The 17,935-nt window shown below is 48.0% G+C and overlaps 4 protein-coding genes across 4 annotated transcripts; 3 read left to right on the forward strand and 1 right to left on the reverse strand.

The window, feature by feature from the left end:
- Positions 1 to 830: 830 nt before the first annotated feature.
- On the forward strand, positions 831 to 2,797 carry LACBIDRAFT_314198 (uncharacterized protein; the record flags this gene model as incomplete). The annotated part of the gene is made up of 9 exons (XM_001877559.1): positions 831 to 886; positions 941 to 1,035; positions 1,087 to 1,276; positions 1,329 to 1,353; positions 1,402 to 1,754; positions 1,808 to 2,382; positions 2,440 to 2,513; positions 2,567 to 2,617; positions 2,681 to 2,797. The coding sequence occupies 9 exons, from the start codon at positions 831 to 833 to the stop codon at positions 2,795 to 2,797; spliced, it is 1,536 nt and encodes a 511-aa protein (XP_001877594.1).
- A 4,907-nt stretch (positions 2,798 to 7,704) lies between these two features.
- Positions 7,705 to 9,245, forward strand: LACBIDRAFT_232400 (uncharacterized protein; the record flags this gene model as incomplete). Its single annotated transcript, XM_001877560.1, has 5 exons — positions 7,705 to 7,875; positions 7,931 to 8,127; positions 8,413 to 8,548; positions 8,609 to 8,726; positions 8,869 to 9,245. Coding segments are annotated over 5 exons (999 nt in total), but the record flags the coding sequence as incomplete, so codon positions are not given.
- Positions 9,246 to 9,895: 650 nt separating this feature from the next.
- LACBIDRAFT_324435 (uncharacterized protein) lies at positions 9,896 to 10,639 on the forward strand (the record flags this gene model as incomplete). Its single annotated transcript, XM_001877561.1, has 4 exons — positions 9,896 to 9,909; positions 10,025 to 10,134; positions 10,155 to 10,217; positions 10,302 to 10,639. 4 exons carry the CDS (start codon positions 9,896 to 9,898, stop codon positions 10,637 to 10,639), a joined length of 525 nt encoding a protein of 174 aa, XP_001877596.1.
- Positions 10,640 to 16,366: 5,727 nt separating this feature from the next.
- LACBIDRAFT_314206 (uncharacterized protein) lies at positions 16,367 to 16,840 on the reverse strand (the record flags this gene model as incomplete). Its single annotated transcript, XM_001877909.1, has 1 exon — positions 16,367 to 16,840. The coding sequence occupies one exon, from the start codon at positions 16,838 to 16,840 to the stop codon at positions 16,367 to 16,369; it is 474 nt and encodes a 157-aa protein (XP_001877944.1).
- Positions 16,841 to 17,935: the final 1,095 nt, after the last annotated feature.

The following is a 17,935-nucleotide window of genomic DNA, read 5'->3' on the forward strand; positions in this document are numbered from 1 at the left end:
TCACTTTCAGGATGAATTAGCCGAGCTGGCCATGGGCTACCCATTTCAACGGCGAAGTCGTCTAAAACTCAAAGGTCTGAACGCTGGATTTATACATCGCTGCCTACGTAAACAATGTGAACATGCCTCACGCATAGCAGAAAGACAGACCCAAGGATCTACCATCAAATAACTTACCATCTTTGCCCGCCCTTATCGCAAATATAGAAACATGATGAGCCATTGCAGCAATTGCGTACGGAATGCGGAGAACTGGAAGTTTTTTGGCCGAGAAATCAGTCACATCGACGAGACTTTGCCGAGATTATGGGGAAAGCAGGCCACCGAGTACCCCTCCACTGAAATCTAAAAAAATGGGAAAGGTCGGAAAACGCATCATATGCAATGAAGTTGAAGGGACTTACTTCGTTGTGACCGTAAGTAGTCCATGATGTTGGTGGTAAGCAGCAAGACGAGCAAGTTGAACTGGGCGATCATTGACGTCCAAATCAAACGAAAACAAGCTCTCAAAATTGACGTTCACCTCCCTGAGCCCTCCACCACTGTCCACTCCCAACTTCACTACCAAATCCACGAATCCCTTTTGTTTTTCTGGGAACGATATCGAAACACTGAGGATCATGTTCCACCCAACATGGCCAACCATTGTCCGGAAGCCTCGTGGAGGTGATCACGACCCGTTCTACTGTTGTCAGTTACCTGATGGAGGGCGAGTGTAGATTTTGCCAAGCTACATGGGAATACCTTTCGGATTTGAACGTATGTAGAAGCGCCCACGCAACTTGCCACCGCCCATAAGAATCGACCTCTCCAAGCGATCATTGGTTGAAATGAAGTCAAAGAAAGGTGCGACAAGACCGCCATCGACTCGAGTGGAAAGCACAGGGTAAGTTGGTTCTGAGCATGTAACTTGTTGTTGTGTTCTGAATCCGTCAATTAGGGCCTCCGTCTTATGGGGCGCTTCATCGCCAAGTATACATGGTGGGGAGATCAGCAACTCGCAGAGGGATCAAATCAGGAGCACAATCATTATTAGTGCGCATATTTCTTCTTAAATGGATTCTCAATCATCGGAAATTTACCTAGATGTGGGTGGGTCTGACTCGGACGCATCGCGGGCGACCTCAGCGGTAAAGAAGAGCAACACGTCCGAGTCGGCTGGAGGTTCGCCCCATGCCAGTTCTTCATCCACTTCGGATCGAGAACAGAGCTCTACACTGGAGGAGTCGAGTGTGTCCACCGATTCAGGCATGTATCCTTCCCAGAACCTTTCAAGGCAAGTTGGGTTCAATTCTTACTCTTTGGTTATCCCGTTCAGGTCTTGGCAGCACTGGTGAAGTAGACGGAAGACAGGTCTGTCTGTTCTCTTCTCAACCTGTCCACTATGCTGACGCTGGGCAGTCTCCACACACAGAGGAGGACGATCCCGTTGAAGAAGAATCCAGTAACTCCATCTACGAGCGTCACATGTATCTCAAAAAGCGTGGTTTTCCTCTTTGGATTCCTCAGCCCAACACGACACTTTCTCGTTCATATCAACGACGAGGTGTCAGCATCGGCGATGTTGGAATTTTCACTTCAAACGGTGGCTTCGACTTCCTCTTCAATGTTTGCTTGCCCGCTGGGGACCCAAGTAACCCTGACGAACTTCCTGAAGGCTTTTCTCGCCTTGAGCTGAAACCAGCAGATGTTTGCAAATTCCATGCTCATTCTTCGCACAGCCATTTAGCCAGTCCAGACGTAAAGAAGCGAGAGTAAGTCGCTGATCCCTTCCTCATCATCTTGGGGGTACTAACGAAGGTTGTAGCAGGGCAATATTTGAATGCTCCGGTTCTGACGGCGCTATTCTAGCGATGCCTAAAGGCGCATACGACGAAGATTTGAAAAATATTAGGAGATTTAGAGAATATACATTGATTCACGCTGAAAGCTGGTATCAGTACGCCAACGGGCCTTGCGGTCGAGAAATTGGCAATGGGGAACTTCACTTGGTCACAGGGTGTGACAAGACAACCTCGTGGGGAATCGCAACCTACTCGCATCTCCAGTCGAAACGTCCTGAAGACAACGTGTCCCTCTTAAGATTCAATCCTGTTGGCAACGAACGTCAAGGTCGATATGCGACGTATGAATGGGACTATGTGGGTGTGGCACAGGCAAAGTCTGGTCCCGAAGAGGATGAGCTTATGGATTTAGGGGTCAACGACTCTGTTCCTCTACGAAATCAGTGTACCTTCACCCGGTCGCTTACCCCCGCTTTCGGTGATGATGACTGGGAGCGTCTCCAATTGAAGGTAGCGTCTTCAGTGAAGGATGAAGCCTCGATGCGATCCCCCAAGAGCCCTTTCCCTTTAGTTTTGGGTGCCATAAGTTCTCTTCCAGGTATGCTGTCTCCTACTTCCCCTGATTGTGCCCACTCCAACCGACATCATTTTGAAGGTCGCATAGGCTTTTTGCGTGGTCATAGGCGCGGGGGTAACTCCAAGGTAACCGATTCAATGACTCCTGCACAGGTCAGCGCTTCCGGTTGTATCATACCCCTCTTCAAATGTTTACTATTTTGAAGACAACAGCAGCTCACCCCGCAGCCTATGTCATTGACATGATACTGCGAAAGGTGCCGCTTATTACTACGTAGAAACTCAAAACCTACTACTAATCAGTCCTTGACCGTTCATAGTGCCCCAAAGCGAAGGTTGTAGTTGTCCATGATAGCAACTGGTGCTCTGTGATTCGAGACTTAGTGAGCCATGAACTTCATGACTTGACGTCAAGTGTAAAGTGGATGTTAGGATGATGATTGGGCATATACAGCACAAGCCCTTCCACGCCGCATTCAAGAGGCTTTTCATTTCGTTGAAGAGAAGAATGGTGAGGTTTACTAACCATGGTGCTGCCAGGTGTTCAACATTTCTTTCCCAGGTGCCGTCTATCTAGAAGAGAAAACAAAGCCATCTCAACACCTCAATGCATCATCTGACGTCTCTGTCAAATTAGAGGTTGAGGATCTCCCACTCTTCGAGGATCGAAAACGAGGGCTTTCGCAACTTTTCGATTCTTTCGAATCACGATTCTAGCTGGGTAAGTTTATGGACAATTCACTCCGTTCAATGATTCACGGACTTATTCTATGAGCAGGATCCTTTCAAACTTGACACTAACGATTTGTACAACAAACATCGCATCATGCTAAACGCTGTCATCAAGATCATGCTCCAGCGACTGAAGCACAACATTAGCTCCTTCGGAGTCTTCCCCCTTCCTGGATACATTAAAGTGTCTGCTGACGATGGCCATGGTGGTGCCAAACCTGACTTGTTCGATGTTTCTGGTGAGGCGGACTCAAGTTTTTTGAAGGATAAGTTCGTTCGCATGGAGAGCAAACTTCGCGATCAAGCTCCTCCTGATGACGAAGGTCATCCGATGTCGGATGCTGCTCTTCTCGATCCCACCTCCCAACCTCATGAAAGGGAGCATTCCACTTCGCCACCGAGTTTGCCTCAAGCGGTGGCGTCCCCGTCACATGCCCCTGGCCCTCAACGCAAAGGGAAAAGATTTGCCAAGGAGGCGACTGACTACCTGAAGGCCTGGCTGGATCGTCACAGCGATTTTCCTTATCCAAGCGAGGACGAGAAGACGCAATTGTGTCATACCACAGGCCTGAGTAGGACCCAATTATCAAGCTGGATGGTTAGCGTCAGTCACAAGAAATGCTTATTCCCAGGAATCTTCAACTAATCTTGATTTGCAGGCAAGGCGTCGACACAGGGTGGTGAGAGGAGGAGAAGTGAAACTTTTTCTTCCGAATATAGGAAAGAAGGTCGTGGTTGTGTTGTGTTGTATAACTCCAAAGTCAAAAACACGCTTGATATGAGCCTCGTTCATACGTTTGGCCATGCAAGGTGAGTGATAATTACAAAGACACCCTTGTTGTTTCTGAATTTCCTTAAACGAAGCATTCTACATTGGCAGTGTACGGTTCAGTCCTGATAGTAAACTGCTCGCCACAGCATCCGAAGACAAACGAATCAGGGTTTGTCACTCGAGAAGTACATTAAATACGCAGGCTTACGTTCGTTACAGATATGGGACATAGCGAATGGGCGGGTTCAACAGATTTTCGATGGCCACCAGCAAGCAGTCTACTCTCTCGACTTTTCAAGAGATGGTCGTTTCATCATCTCTGGCTCAGGCGACAAAACAGTTCGAATTCGGGACTTGCACGACAAGTCTTACAGGGTACTTACCATCGGTAACAACGACGGCTCCGAAGACCCCGGCGTTATGTCGGTGACTATCTCTCCAGACGCAACCCTGGTGGCTGTAGGCAGCGGGGACACCATTGTATGTATATGGGACGTTGCGACGGGAACCCTGCTTGAGCAGCTACAAGGCCACAAGGACAGCGTATACAGCGTGGCGTTCACATCTGATGGAAAAGGTCTGGTCAGCGGGAGTCTGGACAAGTCTGTGAAATACTGGGACGTCAGTGTACTTGCCGCAGGGAGTGCCAAAAACAAGCCAGTGGGTGCAACATCTACACCCACCTTATCAGGGCCATCTAGCTCCAGCCTGAGTGACAGGTAGTCCCGTGTATGATGGATTTTGTGGGCCACAAGGTAGGAATGCATGACTTTCCAAACAACCTAATGCACATTTGATATTCCACAGGACAATTTTGTCCGTCTCTGTGGCACCTGACAGTGGGTGGCGTCGGGCTCGAAGGACTGCTGCATCCACTTCTGGGATCCCTCTCCGATTCATGCTTAAGGGTCATAAAAATTCAGGTCCGTTCTTTTACTTTGTGACTCATCAACCTTCTTGATCACAATCACCACTACTAGTCGTTTCCGTTGATCTGAGTCCAATGGGAGGAGTCCCCACAGGCAGTGGCGATCGCTTGGCTCGAATTTGTACGTATGCCTTTGCTAACCTTCTGAACGCAATCTGACTGTGGGCGCTAGGGCATTATACCACCGTTTGAGCTTCCCCTACCCGCATACATATTGTCTATCCAATCTATCTAGTTGAATATTCCTTCATATATGTAAGTAAGTAGCAAAGCAAGTTGAACTCGCCGAGCATTGGCGGCCGAACAAAATAAGAACACATTCAAACTAACTTCCAAACTCTCAAAGCCGACCCATCACAAGCACCCCATCCACTCCCGACTTTTCTACGATTCCCTTTTTGTTTTGCTGGGTATGATATTGAAACATGTGTTCCACCCAGCACAGCCAATCATTTTACCCGAAAGCTCCCGGAGGTGTTCACGACGCGTTCGACTGCCGTCACTTACACGATGAAGGGCGAGTGTAGATTTTGCCACATGGGAATATCTTTCGGGTTAGAATATAGAAGCGCCCATGCAACTTGCCACTGCCCATAAGAACCGACGTCTCCGAGTCATTGATCATTGGTTGAAATGAACTCAAAGAGAGGTGCGACAAGATCGCCATTGACGCGAGTGGAAAGCACAGGGTACGTTGGTTCTGAGCATGTAGCTTGTCATTATGTTCTGAGTCCGTCAATTAGGGCCTCCGTCTTATGCGGCGCTTCATCGCCAAGTATGCACGGTGTGGAGATAAGCAACTCGCAGAGGGACCAAATCAGGGCTACAATCATTATTAGTGTGCACACTTTATTTCTCAAAAGGATTCTTAATCATCGAAAGCGCACCTAGATTTGGGTGGATCTGACTCGGACGCATCACGGGCGACCTCAGCGTTAAACAAGAGCAACACGTCAGAGTCGGCCGGAGGTTCGCCCCATGCCAGCACTTCATCCACCTCGGATCGAGAACAAAGCTCTATACTGGAGGAATCGAGTGTCTCCACTGATTCAGGCATGTATTCTTTACAGATTCTTTGGGTTTGGTGCTTACTCTTTGGTTATCTCGTTCAGGTCTTGGTAGCAGTGATGAAGTAGACGAAATAGAGGTCTGTCTGTTGACTTCTCAGACTGACCACTATGCTGACGCTGGGCAGTCTCCACCCACAGAGGGGAATACCCTTGGAGAAGAGCCTAGCAGCTCCATCTACAAGCGTCACATGTGCCTCAAGAAGCATGGTTTTCCTCTTTGGATTCCTCAGCCCAACGAGAAACTTTCTTCCTCATATCAACGACAAGGTGTCAGCATTGGCGATGTTGGAATCTTCACTCCAGATGGTGGCTTCGACTTCCTTTTTAATGTCTGTTTGCCCGCTGGGCACCCAAGTAACCCTGAAGCACTTCCGGAAGGTTTTGTTCCCCTTGAGCTGAAACCAACAGATGTTCGCAAATTCCATGCTCATTCTTCGCACAGCCATTTAATCAGTCCGTCTGTAAAGAGGCGAGAGTAAGGCGCCGATCCCCTCCACATCCCAGGGGTGCTAACGAAGGTTGTAGCAGGGCAACGTTTGAATGCTCCGGTTCTGACGGAGCTATCCTAGCAATGCCTCAAGGAGCACACCACGAAGATTTGAAAAATATCAGGAAATTTAGGGAATATGCAATGATTCACGCTGAAAGCTGGTATCTGTACGCCAAAGGGCCTTGCGGTGAAGAAATTGGCAATGGGGAACTTCACTTGGTCACGGGGTGTGACAAGACAACCTTGTGGGGAATCGCAACCTACTCGCATCTCCCATCAAAACGTACCGAAGACAATGTGTCCATCTTGCGGTTCAATCCTTTTGGTAACGGACAGTCTTCATATACAACGTATGAATGGGATTATGAAGGCGCAGGAGAGGCGAAGTCCGGTCCTGAACAGGAGCAGCTTATGAATTTAGGGGTCAACGGCTCCTTTCCCCCACAGAATCAGTGTACTTTCATCCGATCGCTTACCCCTGCTTTCGGTGATAGTGACTGGAAGGATATCGAATTGAAGGTAGAGTCTTCAATGAAGGATCAAGCATCGGTGGGATCCCCCAAGAGCCCTTTCCCTTCAGTTTTACGTGCCACGGGTTTCCTTTCGGGTATGCCGCCCCCTGCTGCTCCTCACTGTGTGTACTCCAACTCACATCATTTTCAACAAGGTGGCATCGGTTCGTTGCATGGTTCTAGTAGCGGGGGTAGCTCCGAGGTGATTGATTCAATGACCCCTGCACAGGTCAGCGCTTCTGGTTGTATCATACCCCTCTTCAAATGTTTACTATCTTGAAGACAACAGCAGCTCACCCCGCAGCCTATGTCATTGACATGATGCTGCGAAAGGTGCCACTTATTACTACATATAAATTCAAAACCTGCCACTGATCAGTCCTTATTCATAGTGCCCCAAAGCGAAGGTCGTAGTTGTCCATGATAGCGATTGGTGCTCTGTGATTCGAGACTCAGTGAGCCGTGAACTTCATTATTTGATTTGAAGTGTAAAGCGGATGGTAGGATATTGATTGGACGAGTACAGCCCAAGATCTTCCGCGTCGAATTCAAGAAGCATTTCATATCGTTGAAGAGAAGAATGGTGAGGTTGACTGACCACAGTGTTGTCAAGGATTGAACATTTTTTCCCCAGGTACCGTCTATCTAGAAGGCGTTTCTGGTGGCAAAATCACCGGTCTTGTAACTCCAGCGCCAGTTCCCGTGACACCTGTCCGTGGGAAGTCGTCATCAGTATACTCCGATAAGGGCGAGACTCCTGGCAAGTTCAATTTGAAGGACCTGCTTGCGAGCACCCCTGAGCTCAGCAGAAAGAGCTCGCAGCGCTCAACGTCGTCCAAGAGATCAGTTTCAGACGCGGGAAAGGGGAATGGACGGCCCAGGAGTACAGCCGGAGATAGCACCGCTAGTTTGACTCAAAAGTATGGCGTGTCTGTTGTCACAATCGGCAAAGGGGCTGCAAGCGTCATTCGGATCGCACACCGCAGCGAGGAGAAGCTTTATGCCATCAAAGTGGGTTGATAAGTGTGTCATGCAAGTGCGTTCTTGTCGCTGAGACCTGTTCCAGGAATTCCGCAAACGCCGCAAAAATGAGTCTGAAAAAGAGTACGTTAAGAAGCTCACTGCCGAATTCTGCATCTCGTCTACGTTGAATCACCCGAACGTTGTTGAGACCGTCGACCTTATCCAGGACGAGAACCAACACTGGTGCGAGGTCATAGAGTTCTGCCCAGGCGGTGATCTGTACCACGCCATCAAGAAAGGGTGAGTAAGTCATCAATATTCATTCCTCCGCTTCTTGGTCTGCTGCTTGGCGTTGCGGTTGCGGATGGGGTATACAAGGAACACATTGTTTTTTGTGGTTTTTCTCGTTGTTCGGTGTTTCATGTGTTTAGGAGCAGGACGGAACTCGGCGTTTTGGGGGCTTGCCGAAATTCTTTTTTGTGATGTGGGTTGTCGTCCCGAAGGATGGTGCGTATGCATCCTTTCCCGCTTACTTTTCTCATTCCTGATACCATACGGCGTTCCATGCTGATTCGTTGTTGCCAGCGGAATGAGCCCAAGCGAAGCCGAGTGCTGCTTCAAGCAGATCTTGATGGGAGTATCATATCTCCATAGTCAGGGTGTCGCGCACAGAGATATCAAACCAGAAAATCTGTTCTTCGATACTAAAGGACACCTCAAGGTTGTGGCATCCTCACTTCCTGTCCTGATTTCCCTTAATGTTGTTGCATATGCTCCTTAGATCGGGGACTACGGGGCATCGACGGTTTATCGTCTACCCTGGGAAGCAACCATCCATATGTCCACCGGACTTTGCGGAAGCGAGCCGTACATTGCTCCGGAGCAGTTCCTAAGCAAACGTGAGCCTCGCCCGTTGTTATCCTGGTCATAAACAGAGTCAGCCTGACATTTCTTGCTTTCTCTCGATTCATCTCCTCAAATCCTCCCTGCACACTTCATTCAAACTTGCCATTGGCTTGTTCCCATTGTGCCGATCTCCAGCTTACGACGCGCGGCTCGTCGATATATGGGCGGTCGGCATCGTTTACTACTGCTTGCACTTCCAAGAGCTGCCATGGCGTGCTGCACAGCCGGCTTCGGACCAGCTGTACGCTGCGTACGCCTCGGCCTGTGCGAACCCCAGCACATCAGTATCAATATGCCCTCCGACGATCAACAACTTGAACCCCCTGGCGTGTCGGAGCCTTATACGTAAGATGCTCGAACCAGACCCGCGCCACCGATCAACTATTGAGGAGGTCGTCAACCACGCGTGGGTTAAGTCGATTGAAATATGCCATGAAGTGTCGCAGCCAACTCATGTGCATGTGAGTGCGCGGGCGACGGGATTAGCATATCTAGGGGATGAGGGCGCTTGAAGATCCGGTAAGCTGCTCTCGCATGCATCTTGACTAGAAGCCGTGGTTGACCTTTATTTCGATCAGTGTGATCTTCATTCAACACCTTATCTATCATTCTTCATTCAATGTGACCAGCACGTTGCCGCTTTTCCTGTTCATGGGACTGCGTGCTGTGACAGGAGTTGGAGGTGCACTATTTGGAAGACATTCCTTAACAACTACCTCCCCCGTCTCTGTCGTTTCTTTTCCATCGTACTCTGATCGTCGTGTCCTTCCTTGTTTCCTTGCTCTTCAGCTTCAAGTTCACTTCATTTGTATTTGGCCTTCATTTAACAGTGTATTCCCTTTGGTTTCTTGTGTACATGTTGTTCCATTTGTCTCTTGTCTTGACGTGCATCTGCATTATTGTAATTAATCATCATTGCGCTTCCTATCCTTAGTTTTGATCGTCCGGACTCAATCTCAACTGCCGGTTGTCGGATTGCTCCCTAGACGAGCGCCTAGGCCTGCCACTTGTGTTGTTGGATTCGACCATCACCGTGCTAGTCATTGCGGCACGATAACTATGAAATTTCCACCAACCTCGGGGCCAGGAAAGCGAGAAACTGACACACTCCGAGAGAGGTACCACAAGAGCCCCGTCCACAGCAAATAAAGGCCTCTCCGCAATGGCAAGCGAAGGGTGTGTCAATTTTTGATCCTGGAGTCCATATACTGGTCTGACTTCATTACCAAGCCATTTTTTTTTCCGAACGTTTCGTCTTCAAGTGCGCTTGATGCTAGTAAATCCCACGAAGACTTTCGAAGCAGAGCTACGATTTCCACCAGTACGCTTGCTTCAGACTTCAAAAAGATTTTGACTCATCCGAGGAAGTTCCTCAGCTGTGGGATCTCACTCGGACACATCGTGCGCCACACAATTCGGAGCACTGAGCGCGTCGGCTTCGGTCAGGAACGCACCCCCAGACCAAGAACAAAGCTTGACACTGGGTGCGTCGAATTGCTTCGCCCATTCAGGCATGTACTCTATCCTCTGGACAACATCCTACTGATTTTTGACCTGATGTTATGTAGGCCATAGCATTAACATGTCTTTCAAACGCGAGGTTGGCCTTCCTTCTCATCAGCGAGAACAAAGCACTAACCCTGGCCAGTCTTCACTCACAGGGCAGCAGAGTCCCGACGAGCCTGGCACAAGAAAATCGCGCAGGACATCGCCTCACCCTCACAACAAATTCGAGCCAGAGGAGGATTCGTTTCTGCTTGGAGTTCAAAGACCGGAGCCCTCAGACGTTTTTGACTTTCTTGAGCCATTTCACCGGTTGTCGGACATGAAAATCGGTTCTCCTCCTCCGTCCAATGGTCCAGATGATAAAGAGCTGAAGGCCCTCCTCATGGCCATGTTTCGCTGAATGAAGATTAACACATTTCCTTCGGAAACTCCAACTGTCTTTCTGCGCCCATTACCGTGTCGCGTTCGTCTAGTGATGGGCATGATTTTATTTTGGACATCTTGGCCGCTTCCCCCCAGCCCACATCCCATATCCATCAGCGGCCTAACGCTGGTGATAGTTTGTCTCGCCTAGACAGATACAAACCATACATTCTGTACGTCGGGCTGATGTCGTGCTGTGATAAGAGTTGAAGTTCGGGGCCAGTGACCTTTGACCCCATTTCTGGATAGACTTGCCCAGGAATCTGTCAATGGCGTTAACGTTCATACTGTGCTCGTCGAGCATTTACCCATTCGCGCTGGACTCTAATGTAGATTTGACACTATTACCCCTACCGCGTTTTTCAAAGAAGCTTATCACCTAAATAGCTAGCAGATCAAATGTTTTTGCCTCCACTTTTCATCATGATTTGGGCCTTTGAATTCTTCGCGTCCTTCCAGATGATTTTCCTATGACCCCGTCTTCTACACCATTGCGGCACCATCAAGCCCCTGTATATCTACAAAACGCAAAAACTTGAAGAGGATAGGGGCGATTGCGTCAATACTACGGAGGGCTGCGGCAGTCTGCAACCTCTGATTCGCTGCCTCTCCATCTAGTTCGTCATACTTAACGCTTACGAAAACAAGTAAACTTTACGAAGACATTGCCAGGAAATCGAGGGACCAGTTGTGAAAAGAGTCTAACAAGGAGGACGGAAACCCTAAGCCCATGAAAACCCGACGTTTACATCCAATTTACAGTCCCGACCGCGTTTCGTTTCCCTCATTCACTTTTCAATCCTCCGTCATTCCTTGGTCATTCCCATGTAGCTGCTGAGGACAGAATCGCGCAAGAACGCGTCCCGCCAGCGCGGCCTGCCTACCCTAGGTCACGAGGAAGCAGTGGAAACAGGCACCAATATTTTGAATAGCCAAAATAGCGATGACAAACTTGGCAAGTGAGCATGGATGTATGGAAAGCAAGACTGATGAGATAACTCTAGCGTCTTGTGAGATGTAGGAAGGAGGGAAGTATTTAATATGATACAGCAGATATTTAAATGCAAGAAATCCGTAGACACGGATAACCTGTGTGTGCCTAGGACTTGCCCAACTAGCTCAGATTGGATCTTAAATGATAATTGTAAAATCCAGAAGATGGGCAAGACCTGAGTGTCTGAAAGCTCGATTGTGTGCAAAGCAACTAGCTATACCAACCAGAGTGTAAGCTCACAACAAGCAAGTTGGTTCAGCACAGAACTACCCAATCGAGCGGCACTCTGGGAGAGAATTTTGGATTGAAATACAAATACAAGAGAGATAATGTGGGTTGATATAAATACAAGGGAGTTAAATTCAGTATCATAATAGGGGTTTGAGCAAGGTTTGAGGCAGAATTTTGTGGGTTGATATAAGTACAGGATAGATTACACAGAGAGGTTCCCATCAGAGGCGACGATAAGTGCGGAAGGGATTTTGTTGTTAATGCGAAACTGTTCAAAGATTGCAGCCAAGGAGTCCAGGTGGGACTTGTTGTATGCTTTTGATGTGCTCATGGGAAGAATCTCCTCCATACAGCACCAGTAGAGTAGAAAGGCGAGAGAAGTCCAGCCACCTGTTGTGGTGACAATTTCAGGTGGTACGTCAGCAAGGAGAAGTTCAACGGCGCTGCCAATATGAAAACTATGGCCCAAAACATGGGCAAGCATAGCAGACGACCAGATCTGGGTGCAGAAATTAAGAAATTCATGTTTGAGAAGGATCTTTGACTGAGAAGAGGTGGTCATGTATGCGAAAAGAGGAGCAGAGTGGTTGGTGGGTGAGTTAACAGCAAGGTGATTCTTCAATGCAGTCACAGGGCAAAGGATGTCGTCCTGTGCAGTAAGGATCACAGAAGCGCCAAGTTCCTTTGTGGTCTTGGTCCAAGGAATATGGAAACTTGTGGAAGAGGAACCATCTTGCAACGTGCGGAAAGTAATCCTAGAAGAATGTAAGAGAAATATAAAAGGTTAGGCAGAAGGCACACATAACAGAGCGAAGGACATGATATCTTTCATCAAATGCAGCAGCAGTGGTGACGGCCAACTTGCCTAGCTGTCGGCAACTAAAAAATGTGCAGAGAGCAAGAGCCCAGACCACTGCATGGAAAGGAGTAGAGAGGTTGAGAGCACAGCGAAGAGCCAAGAGGTGCTCAATAGAGATGGGGGCGCGGAGAGGACGTCGATGTTTTGTCCCTTCCTTGTTCGCAGACACCCAGGCCAGTTGAACCCATTCGTTGTCTCCAAACCAAGGAGCATGATTGACGACATGCCATGCATGGATACCAGATAGCCAGGAGCATATAGTATTCCCGGCTTGTCTACCTTTGTACTCTCCAATGAAGGCACAAAGTAGGGGATAAGAAGCAGGCATTCATGCTTCTTCAGTAATACCCCATCTGTCGCAGAACTGGGTGAAGCGTAAAGTGCCGGTGGCGTAGGTGGTTTTGGTGTTAGGTGCATATGGACCACAGATTGTCATCATGGCACTATTGACCAAGTCTGGGTGGAGGGAAGTAAGAAGGTGCTGTCGATGACGAACAGCATGGTGTATCCCAAGCAAATAAGCGATCAGTGGTGGCAACATGAGGGCGTAAAGAATTTTGAGAGATTTGACGCCCTGCGTGAGGTTTCCTAGGTTTAATATGCCAGGACAATAGAGGTGACACATCAGGAGTAAGGGAATCAGTAGATGATGGTGATGGCAGAGGAGCTGTAGTTGTAGGAGTCTGAGGAATAGGTGATGTCAGAAGGCCATGCGATGTGGAAACAGGTGTGTGTGGAAGAGAAGATATGATATGAGGTTTAAAAGGATTAAACAAATTGTGACAACATGTGGGGCGCAGAGGAACAAGATGTGAACCACCCACAGTCGTCTCGACGACATGCGTCGCTGGTTTGAAAGGATGATCTAGGCTGAATGAAGAGGTAAGAGTAAGACAGAGAAAGGCAGAGAGAGGTATGGAAAGGAGCTAACCTAGGCATGGACAAAGGAAGAGGATAGCTCATCAGGGAGCTTGAAAGACGGGAAGATTTGCTTCCCAGCAGGTCCTGGTTCCCCACACAAGATAGGATCAGCTGGATTAGCATGAGACTCAATATAAACAGTGTTGAAAATGAGGGATGTAGCCATGAGAATGAGATGAGTGCAACGAACAGCAAGGTTCAGATAGATGTTGCCACTGCGGCCTTTATCAAGAGCGCCGATGGTGCCTTGATTGTCAGAATGTACAAGTAGATGAAGATCTCGAAGACCTCTGGACTCCAAGAAAAGAGTGAGGAGTTCAATAGCGACGGTTTCGAGCCAGCAAATGTCATGGCCCTCAATCTTCCAAGAAGACGAAAGCTGAAAGGCAGCCCATTTGCCACCAATGATAATGCCAATGCCCCACGACATGGAGGCATCAACATATAACCCAAGATCTGATAAAGGCCCAAGAGGGCGAAGGGATCAAGATATCCCCCGTAAGGTGAGCTTGATGAGCCACCACTTCAGGTCAGTAATCAGGGAGTGTGGGGGATATTTTGTGAGGAATTCGTCACCATGAAAGGTAGATGCAAAGTTAGAAAGAGATGGTAAATGGGAGCGACCGTCAAGGTGAATAAAAGCGATGTGACAAAGGGATCTGTGAATCTTTTCAACATCACGTAAATGACAAGGTCGGCCATTGAAGTCAGTCAGGAATTGGAGAACGCGTTGGTGGAACTTGTTTCTCTTTCCCTCCGGCAAACTAACAAGCTTCCAAGGGATATCCCAGAGAAATCCAATAAAAGTCGTGACAAAGGAGAACCATTCGTCACCCTTCTCATCGTGCCAAGGTACTCCCAAAGAGGATATGTGGTGAAGCATCTCTTCATGGTCGTAGTCATAGCGAAAGTCGCCATCGACGAAGAGGCCAGATGGCGAAGGGAATCGGAAGGCCTTCAGATCATCTTCATATTTGGGCACTGGGAACACTCCTTCGGCTCTCCAAATGTCCACAATGGCATTCACAATCATACCGGCATTGCTGCTGGTGCAAGCGGCTCCGAATGGGTGAGCGTGATTAATGAAGAAATCATCGGAGGTGCCTTGGACGACTAGCCAAGGCTTATGGGATGGGAGAACAGGGCATGTCCAATGGAATTTCTTGATATCAAGGGTACACGCTTGTGTCCCAGGAGGTGCATGAGAGATCTGTGCAGGAATCCAGAAACATGAATAAGATGTACAAAAGGAAGATGAATCCAACAGGAAGATGAGAGTGTGCAAGACACAGAGGAAAGAAGAGCAATGATTGTAACATGCATATTAACTCCAAAACATAATATGTACAGTATCATGATACCCAACACATGAAAGAAGAGTCATCACACTCAATGCGTGGAAGAAGATCATCACACTCGATGTGTGGAAGAGGGTTCATCATACTTGACGCACGGAAGAGAAGTCATCACGCTCAATGCATGGAAGATAATCATCACACTTGACACATGGAAGATAATCATCGTGCCAGCAGCACGGAAGAGGAAGGATGATATAGAAGACTAGGTAACTTGCATAGAGCAAAAATACCCAAGGAGCGACTGGACACAAGGCCAGCGCTAATAGAAAACATCTCCATGCACAAAACGCAAAGGAGATGTATAACAAGGAGGAAGGTAGCAAGAAAGGTGGGGAAAAGAGACAGAATAAAGGAGAGACTCACGATATCGGCGACTTTTGATGTGGTGTCAAAGTGCATAGGGAAGTCGTCCTTATGGATGTAGGAATTGACAGAGGCATGAAGCTTGGAAGCCTTCGAGAGGTGTTGACAAACCCTCAACTTGTCAGGCACCCCAGGCTCTTGTGGTTGAACAGAAACGATGAGAGATGAAGATTGAAAAGGGCCGTGCAAAATTTTTTCTGCCACCTTGCGAGAGAACGGGCCTGACAATCTGCTGGCCTTCACTTCTTTAGTAAGATAGTCGGAGACGGTGTCGGGGTAAGAGAGAATAGAAGGGTTGTTGGGCATGATGACGGTGTGGGAGAGTGAAGGCATGTGCCCGATAGTGTTCGCAGGTCCAGTTAAGTCCAGTTTTTTACCTCAAAACGATGCAACTGGCAACCGCAACCGGTCTAGACCGATCCAAATATTGAGGGACCGCAACCGGACCGCTTTGGACCAGTCCTAATCGGTCCACAACGCGAAAAAGACTGGTCCAGACCAGTTGCGACCGGTCTTTTGTTGTAAAATTTATTACACCACAGAAACTAAATATTACCTCACGTACATTGCATATGTAGATAGATATTTTAATTCTCTGTAGACTGACCAAAATTTTAAGCAATTCCGTCAAGATTTGACTGAGGTAGGGCAAAAACAGAAAGGACGTACATTTGAATCGCATGTATAAAAATGTTTTTTGCCATATCTCAACCAATTCTTGACCGTTTTTGATGATTCGGGGACGGAAAATTAAGTAAAATGTGCACGAGTAAGGTCCAGCACGTGATGGGATGAAAGACCAGTTGCAACTGGTCTGAACCGGTCTGTTTCGGTTTTTATATATTTACAAAAACATGGCAACTGGCAACTGGACTGACCACAAATGTGGGCAACTGCAACTGGAAAAAGACCGGACCGTGGTTCAGTCCAGTTCAGTCCTATGTATATTTTCAGTCCTGTAGACTGGACCTGCGAACACTAGTGCCTGATAGGAAACCCAAAGCAGAGGTTGAAAGGAAGGAGAGGGTAGCTGTCAAAAAGGCCATGTTTGCGCAGTAGAAAGTCGAAGGTGTCAGGATTGTATGGGTGCAAGATTCTGTGAAAAAGAAGAGAATCCTCAGAAGAGGTACAAGCTAGAGGGGGACGAGGAATGATAGAAGAAGAAAAGTCGGAATAAGAAAGAGGAAGAGAAAGGGACGCCTGCACAAAAGCATCAGTTTGAGGGTCTGTAACGGCAGATCCATGAGAACATGTGATGGCATTTGCTGCCACAGAAGGAGCAGAGGTGGGCGCACTTGTCTTTATGAGAGCATGGGTGCCTGCAGTCGCCTTGAAGGTTCCAGCTGATGCAAATGACTCGCTTGTTGGGGCTGAGGAGGTTGTGGTTGCTATACTTGGACCATATGGGCTTGCCGTCAGATCTGAACTTGATAATGACGGTGCTATCGGCATGTTGTGTTGCGTCGTGACCTCGCTCAGTGCAGATAAGGCAGTTGGGTGTCAACGAGGAGGACTTGCCACTGCCTGATGGAAAGGGCTGTGGGGGCCATGTCTGAGAAGAGCAGGAAGTGATATGTGGCATGAGTTTCCCAAGCGTCGCACTGAAAGGAGACTTGGTGGCGTCAGGCGCCATCATCCCACAAATATCAGCCATCATTTCATGCTGCTTCTCGGACAGCTTGTAAGCCTGGTAATAGCGAGAAGCATTGAATGCACCATATTTCGCCCAATGTTCCTGATGGAACTTCAGCTCATCAGGTTTCCAGGCATCATAAAGGTCGTCCTTTGTGTCCTGAGCAGTATAAAAGCAAAAGTGATCGTTGTACCAGTTGCTGTGAGCCTCGCCAGTGCCCTCTTCATCACGCTCTTTTTGAAAGAGATACATATTACCAGCAGCCTCTGTCCACTGGCTACAGGACAAGGAAAGTTCCTTCCTGAAGCGCACAGACAGTTTTTCAATATCAAGGATAACAGTACCCTTCGTCTCCCCGGGATTCGGATTAGTCTTCATTGTCGGCAAAGTAGAAGCCTCAACATTCAAGATATTCAAATTCTTATTAAGAAAGAAAGGCAGAGGCATGGCAATGCAAAGCTTGGTGTCAAAGAGGCTCTGAGGGAAGGTAGCCTGCCAAGGAACACCTACAACCCAAGGTACCATTTTTTGCCCATTCATACAATGCCGCTTTGCAATCCTAGCTTCTTCTGCAGAAAGTTTAACATCATCAGTAGTTTTCTGCTTCACTTTCAACTTGTCTTTAATCTCCTCATCAGCAATCCATTTAGCAAGCTTAGCATAAATCAGATTAGGAAAGGAAGCCGCAAAGGAAGGGATTTGGAAGCAATTCAAATCAGCTTCATCGAGAGAAACAAGAGAAGCTTCATCAGATCCAGGTTTGGTATGGACAGTAGGATCAGAAAGATGGTTAAAGGTCTTCCGAGACTGTACGGCATTTTGGTCTTCAATTTCCTTGTTCATCTGGAGAACAGATACCAAGGGAAGGCTCTTTAGCATTTTAATAATAGCAGGTGAAGTATGAGTGTGAGGAA

The sequence above is a fragment of the Laccaria bicolor genome, genomic scaffold, assembly GCF_000143565.1.
Source record: "Laccaria bicolor S238N-H82 LACBIscaffold_5 genomic scaffold, whole genome shotgun sequence".
Lineage (NCBI taxonomy): Eukaryota > Fungi > Basidiomycota > Agaricomycetes > Agaricales > Hydnangiaceae > Laccaria > Laccaria bicolor.